At 39.0% G+C, this 7,973-nt stretch overlaps 1 protein-coding gene across 1 annotated transcript in view; it reads right to left on the reverse strand.

Annotated features, from left to right (window-relative positions):
* Positions 1-476: 476 nt before the first annotated feature.
* Positions 477-7,973, reverse strand: part of LOC107091482 (keratinocyte-associated protein 3-like) — a 26,609-nt gene continuing 19,112 nt past the window's right edge. Inside the window, exons 5-6 of the mRNA XM_015385431.1 lie at positions 3,058-3,204; positions 477-2,957 (exon numbers count right to left, since the gene is read on the reverse strand). Coding sequence (XP_015240917.1) covers positions 2,487-2,957; positions 3,058-3,204 — 618 coding nt within the window. The 3' untranslated portion in view covers positions 477-2,486. The remainder of the gene's footprint in view (positions 2,958-3,057; positions 3,205-7,973) is intronic.

Below are 7,973 nucleotides of genomic sequence, written 5' to 3' on the forward strand. Positions count from 1 at the left end.
TTTGGGAATGAGGCATTTGAAAAAAATTTAAAATAAACAGACGATCTAGTTTAAGCAGGTTTGTGTCGCCCGACTCCGACATAAAGAAAGCACAGATTTGTCCATAAGTTGCTTCAATACTTTGGTGCTATGTTGCAGATTTGTTCTCTTTCAACAGAGTCAGACTAACTCTTGTGTATCCAGTCGAGCTAAACAAAGTTGAGTCCAGCTCAGCTATCATATTTCAAGTATAAACAGAGAACACAATATAAAACTAAATTAGGCTTCTGTGATGAAAAAAATGTATTTTGCTCACTGTAACACCTGTTCAGGGTTTGAATATAGAAATACTTTCCTTTACTAAGAGTGGCAAGAACAAAGCACTGAGTTAATTGCCTTAAATGTATTTCCACATATGTAGCTCCCACCGCAGCGTTCATTGGGCTGTTGTCCACTTTGCCTTAGCTGACCAATCACAGTTGTTTGACACCAAAATGTTCCAAGAACAAGAATGATACCGTTTTGTTCTTAAAGTTCTGAGGGATTGAACAAATTTTTCTGTTTTTGTAAAAAATCTAACAATGCTACTAGCTAAAGCTAGCATGCATGATTAAAGCCTCTTTTTTCCTCACAAACTTGCTTGTTTTTCAAACAGAGTCCCACATTTAGCATTTTAATGAATGTTCAGAAACTTTAAACTATTTGTCATAAGAAGTTTTGAGCCCATTTTTATGAGTATGCTCATCTGTGAACTCTGACCTATAGCACTAAGCAAAGCGTTGTCCATATATGCTTTAGCCAAACTTTTGTAAAACTATTAATAGGCTTCAGATTAGTTTTGGTGGATATTTTGACCTTTATATAATCGGTTAAAACAAACAGATTTGTTTCCTCAAACTTTGGTATCAGAACTTTAAGAACAGGAGCTCTCACATCTCATCATTAACACCCATTCTGTTGTTTCGGCTAACATGAAGCTAGCATGCTCTTTAGCATCCATTAAAGTCCCTTTTTTCTTCACCAACTTGCTTATGTTTTTAATTGAGAACAGAGTCCCACATTTAGCCTTTTAATTAATGTTGAGAAACTTCAAACTACTTGTCACAATAAATTTTAAGCCCCTTTTTATGAGGAAGCTAATCTGTGAACTCTGATTTAGCAGTTAGCGAAGCGTTGTCCATATATGCTTTAGTCAAACATTTGTTATACTATTAATAGCTTCAGATTAGTTTTGGTGGATTTTTTATTTTTATTTTGGCCTTTATATAATCGGTTAAAACAAAAGGATTTGTTTTCTTAAACTTTGGTACCAAAACTTTAAGAACAGGAGCTCTTACGGCTCAGCATTCATTCTGTTGTTTCTGCTAACATGAAGCTAGCATGCTCTTTAGCATCTATTAAAGCCTCTTTTTTCTTCACCAACTTTGCTTATGTTTTTAAATAAGGACAGTCACACATTTAGCCTTTTAATGAATGTTCGGAAACTTTAAAGTATTTGTCATAATAAATATCGAGTCCATTTTTATGAGGAGGCTAATCTGTGAACTTTGACCTTTAGTAGTTAGCCTAGCCTTGTCCATATACGCTTTAGTCAAACTTTTGTAACACTATTTATAGGCTTCAGATTAGTTTTGGGGGATATTTTTCTTTTTATTTTGGCCTTTATATAATCGGTTAAAACAAAAGGATTTCCTCAAACTTTAGTACCAGAACTTTAAGAACAGGAGCTGTTACAGCTCATCATTAACACCCATTCTGTTTTTTCCATCTCCGTTTCCATTTGAGTCTTTGAGACCTATGAAATGTCCTCCCCGGACAGAACTTCAGTCTGATTCTTCCCACCTTAAGTAAAATAAATAAATTATTGATTGTGCAGAGTACATATATAACGTTTACCTAACTAGCTTTATGTTTATCTAGTCAAGCTAAGCTTTGTCGAGTCCAGCTCAGCTATCATTTTCAAATGGTATCGGTATGGTAGGGCAGTACAGTTTGAATAAACATATGTTCACGCTCATGCAGTTGAAGTAAAATCAGTAAAGGTTTCCATAATAAAAACAAAAACATTGCTGGTCTGTTCCTCCATTGATAGAGAACTGGGTGGTTGAACAGCTTAATTTGGCCTCCAGGCCTTTTCTCAGAGCCTGTGATACATAGAAAGGTATTATACCTTCCATTTCATGGCTAAACCTCCCCAAAAAACAAACAGCTTCTCCTTTTTACTGTAGGATGGCACCATGCTTTAAGATTAAAAGGTAAAACAGTCATTTCTAATGCTCTCTGTCTAATATAACCAGGAAGATCAGCACCAACATTCACAAGCACACAATGTCCTGAATTTCAGAAAAAACTCCTTGACTTGCAGAATAAAAACATAATGCCTACAGTCCCTGACACTATGGCTAGTAAAAGCTGTAGTCTTAGGGTAAAGAGATTCTTCTCTGCATCATCCTGGACACCTTGGAGGCTTCAGCAGCAACAAACGACAATGCGCAATTTATAAAGAACTATATCCAAAAGCTGGACCTGTTGGATGTGCCCCTCCTCAGGTCATGGCGCGGTTCCCGTCCCCTTTGTTGACTGCTGCTCCTTGTTTCTTGACGTTCTATGTCCGACCATTCGCTGTGAGATTGCCGAAGAGGCTCCCTTTCTGAGTGGGGAGTACTCCGACCGTGGTAAGGGAGATGTCTTGAAGGAGCTTGGTGCTCCGGTCGTGGAGGCGTGGTAGTGCGCCTTGATGGTTTCTTGTTGGTTCTTGGAGGCTCGGTATAATGTTTGGTTGGTTTATTGTGGTTTACAGGAGAGTTGATGTGAAGTTGAGAACGTTCATCATGGCGTCTGGTATGCTCGGTATGATGTCGAGGCTGCATATTATGGATTCTTGGAGGTTCAGCATACACCCGTGAAGTGTCATGGTGCCGTCTTGGGGGTTCACTATAGCGCGGCCGGGAGGCATCTTTTGCTGGTTTTACCTCGATCTAAACAAGCAAAATTTTGGAAAGTGATTTTCAAAACAGTCCAAATAAATCTCCTTAACGAATGACATTTTAAAAGCACAATGAACGGTTGAAGACTTACCGGTCTAGTGATGGTTTTACGCCTCATTCTTTTGGGGCAACCGGGAAGTCCTAAGAAGGAAGCACAGGCGGCGAGGCAACGGGCAGAAAACACCATCTGAATGCTACAGGACACAATGAGACCAATCCAAAGGATCAGAGTGGTGCTCTGGAGAGGAAAGGGAAAGAGATTCATGAGAAAACATCGTCTTTATCCGGACCATTCAGGATACCACCTCAGGCAAGAATGCCGACATTGTTGGACGTCGATAGGGATGGTTTATGGTTAATCGTGTGATTCAAAGTTATCATAATTATAGCTAGATAGATGGGAATGCATATGAACATATGGAATTAAAAATGCAACGGGCAATACACCCTTGTAAAAGAAAGCAGAGGGAATGCACAATAAAAATAAAAAAAAACGCCTTTTGGCTACGTTCACACTGCAGGCCTTCAAGCTCAATTCAGATTTTTTTGTGAAATCTGATTTGTTTGTATGTATATGTAACTTGCATGTGATCTCCTGTGTGAACTGCAGTCATACAATATACAGTAGAGGACGCAATGATGTCACACGCCAGCGTGCTCTGTGTTTACGGAAGTAAACATGGATGGTATTGCTGGAGTGCACCTAGCGATCTTTCCCAACCATAAAAACACAATCTTTCAAGATGGTTAAACATAAATACTGCTCTCCGCATCATCGTCTGCTATGGCTGTTGTTTCTCTTGGCACTGCTTATTAACAAGACCTAGCATAGTGACCTTTGTCTGCAACCTTTGTCAGATTTGAAAAGATCTGATTCGTATCGGATTCAGGACCACATAGCCAAATGGCCTGGGTAGGATTGGAAAAAATCGGATCTGTGTTGTTCAGACAGCCATGAAAAGATTAGATACAGGTCGCATATTGGCCAAAAAAAAGGTTTTGGCTTACTTCAGGCTGCAGTGTGAATGTAGCCTTAGATACATGCTTTGTTAACGACAAAGAATATCCCTACTGTACATTTCCAATGCTCCAATGCATGTTTTGTTTTTTGTTTTTTAAATCATTATAAAACATGCAGGAATAGGGGGGGGGGGAACCCAAAAACCTTTGTACAACTCATCTGTCATAGGGTAATCTGTGTGAACCAAACACAAAAGCCAAACAACACATTTTTAGTGGTGGAATGTGCCCCTAGCAGACATCTTTGGTAAAACAGCCTCTGCAGTTTCAGCAGACAGTGAAAAAAGTTACCCTAACATGTCAAATTTTATATACACTTAGATATTAAAGAAATTTGTCTCCAGTCTTTTTTTATTGATTTTATATGTGATAAAAAAGTCAATTCAAGATCAAAATACAAAGAAGTATTTAATTATTTAGAGAGCTTACATTGGTGTTTACTGTTCAAAGGCAAACTAGCACAACAACTTCTTGCCTCATAGGCCTGAACTGGAATTCAGGAACAGGTTAAAGCCACACCCAATTTTATTCTGCAATAGCTGAGAGTCAAGAAACCAATACGAATTCAGATTATATAGATCTACAGCCAGGCCAACACTGATTAGTAATGTTTTATTATACATGTTGTTTAATCAGAAAGAAATTGAATAAAGTCTAAATACACAGGGCAGCTTTGCTGCCTCCTTTACATTATATGCAAGCTGCAGAAATATTGATTTTTGGATTAGCTCTAAGTCTTAATGTCAACAACAGGGAGCCTCTCTTTATTTTGAAGATTATGAGCTCAGATTATGACTTCAGATTACCAGCAACACCCCTCCATTTCAGTAGCAAGTTGAAGAACTTGCTAGTCAAGGATTTGCAAAATTGCTGTGTTCAATGACCCTGCTAGGAGGCTGTAGCAATGCATCCAAATAATCAAAGCTGATCCAAAATAATAGTTGTATAGTGTGGCAAGGATGCATGGCACAAAATTAATAAGATCCGAATTATCATTACTTTTTTTATATGCTGGTGAAGATTTTCAGTCATCCAGGTCATAATCATTCCAAAAAAAAATAAAAGCAATCCACTGGACTTTGTTTCCAAGTTTGAAGACGTTTTGCTTCCCATCCAGGAAGCTTTTTCCATTCAAAATGTCAGGAATAGCGTTGATTTAAAGGTTTTGTACAGTAGCCCAACAAAGCCTTGTTTTTGTTTTGAAAACATGCAAATAGGAACGGACGAAGGGATACACCCCTTTGGAATAGGTGTCGTTTTGGCTTTTTTTTTTTTTTTTTAAGGCAGAGTGGCTCGTTTTTCTGACAGTAGGGTGACAGGAAAGGGGGTATGAGAGAGGGGAAGAGACATGCGGCTAAGGACTACAGGCTCAACAGATTCAAATCCAGGTCGGCTGCGTCGAGGACTAAGGCCTCCTTACATGGATTGTGTTCACTAACCACTACGCCACCTGAACGCCCTTTGGCTTCTTTTGTTAGCCTGCAATGCCCCATACTCGTCTAAGTCTCTGAAAGGGGGGGTCGTTAAAGGGAATTGTTGGCCTGGCTGAATAGGCGAGGTCTTCTGCTCTCCTGTAATGAGGGTGGGGTTGCGATGATAGCAGGACGGGATCAACTTAATTGCTGATTGTACGTTTTTGAAAGCTGAAATCTGAGTCCACCCCCGCTGTTTAAGGTTGTGGAAATGTACTTAGCGCAGTACCAGTCATTGTTATAGTAGTTAAACCAAGAGTCAGTCAGGTTGTGTCACTGGGCTGTGACTGAAATGTATGCATGTAGACCTGTTCAAATATTTCTAAATTACATTTTTCAAATATTTTTTTGCTTTTTTTCTTACATTTATGAAATGAAAATAGAAAAAAAGGGTTTTGCTCTCTTCTCTTGCTCTTTATATTTTAGCTAAATTTTTTTGTGATAAAATTCTCCAGGACTCTTCAAACCAATTTTTTAAAGAAAATCTGAGGTGGATTTGTTGGCATGCTTCAGAAGATTGACCTCATCAATAACCCAAGACCTCTTGATGTTCTAAATCGAGATTTTCTTGTACGGAGCAGAGTTAGTGCTTTCAAGCTGTCCAGGTCAGGGTCGACAAAACAGCTTCAGATCATCACATCAGAATCATGTTTTATCGCAGCTAAATTTTCTGATATGCTGTTTTCGGCATTTTTTTCCACTGAACATTTTTACCAAATATTTGGGTATATTCAAGACTTTTTTACTTTGTTTGTTTTCGGCTTTTGAAACAGGCTTTTGTTTTCTTTTTCTTGTTTTTCCTTTTTGTTCAACAATGGTTCTGTTCTTGGGTTCATGAATAGCTGCTTGCATATGCACAAATGAGGTGATGGTACAGATCAAGCTTCCAGTATGGATCAGGTAGTGACAACCACAACCAGGAAGAAAACAGCCCTGTGACAATAGACAGCCAATCATAGGCGTTTTATTTTCACCAGTGGTTAACACCTTCAAGGTGACAAAGGTTGACACCAGTGTGCAGAAACAGATCCACACGAGTGGGAGAAAAGCTGTGGGCACATGAAAAGCTGGCAATGAGCCTAGAATAGGATGCAATACATTAGTGTCTCCTCAACTTTATTAATCTCACATTGGAGAAATACACCTCTGCATTTCACCCATCCCCTTGGGGAGCAGTGGGCTGCCATTGTGCAGTGCTCGGGGAGCAGTGGGATGCCATTGTGCGATGCTCGGGGGGCAGTGTTGGGTGAAGAGCCTTTGCTCATTGACTCAGAGTGGCAGTCTGTGGGAGTGGGGCTTGAAGTCAAAACCTTATGAATTCCAAGTGCTATGCACTAAACAACTAAGCCACTCTTCCACCCTTGAAGTTATTATATAATATTAAGACTCAGCGTCAAAAACATTCCATAAGGCATGTATAAAGTGATTACTTGTGTGAGTTTAAAATAAGAATATGATAATTTATCGTGCGTCTGCTCTTTTGGAAGAATTCAGACCTCTTATTCAGAGCGCAGCTCACATGTGTGTCCTTCCTAAAAGGGCCAGTGGCGTCACCTGGCCTGGACATTCCCATCTCTAGCCTAAAATGGATCTCCTAAAGGCCCAAATCTTTTTTCATTAACTGACATTAACTAACCTGTCTTGTGATATGACATTCAATTCAATTCAGTTTATTTCTATAGCGCCAGTTCACAACATGTCATCTCAAGGCACTTTACAGTACATCAGAAAATGAAATCCCTCACACTAAGCATGCTTGTAGCGACAGTGGAGAGGAAAAACTCCCATTTAACAGGAAGAAGCCTCCAGCAGAACCAGGCTCAGTGTGAGCGGCCATCTGCTGAGGCCGACTGGGGTTCAATGAACTATTATTTAACAGAACAATTTTTTTTCTTACATCCCTACTTTTAGCAGATCAGGTAATAAATTAAAGCATCTAAATAGGAAACCGAAACAACTTTCACTATTCCTCTTTCAATGATGAAAATGGTCATTTTGATCAAACAGATGTGATAGCAGCAGCTACATGTAGAGCTGCCATGTCTGCTTCGCTTTGGCTGTGAGCTCATCAGATCTTGCTTTCATCAAAGCTTTGTGTATCCAATTTAACACATAATACTGAAAGATGATTGGCTGACCCCTTACTTGAATGATTAAATATGGAGCAGTGCAAGATGGATTCCTGTGTGTTGATGAACATACAAATATAGCAGAAATTCAGCTTATAGAAAAGATTAGATCAGATCTGAGAAGGAACAGAATTTGGAAGGAAAGAAATTATGGAGTGAATTTTGTTCCATTATTGTTGCTAGCAAAGAACCCTGTTGTAAATGGAAATTTAAATAAAAAGCATTCTAGGGGTTAAACTTAAAAAATCCTTTTAATCAAAAAACCATTAAGAGTAACTTTGCTGTTTTCCTTATGATTTTATCCTCTCCTTAATCCCTCACACTAAGCATGCTTGTAGCGACAGTGGAGAGGAAAAACTCCCTTTTAACAGGAAGAAACCTCCAGC

Source organism: Cyprinodon variegatus, unplaced genomic scaffold (assembly GCF_000732505.1).
Source record: "Cyprinodon variegatus isolate N-32 unplaced genomic scaffold, C_variegatus-1.0 Scaffold339, whole genome shotgun sequence".
Taxonomy (NCBI): Eukaryota; Metazoa; Chordata; class Actinopteri; order Cyprinodontiformes; family Cyprinodontidae; genus Cyprinodon; species Cyprinodon variegatus.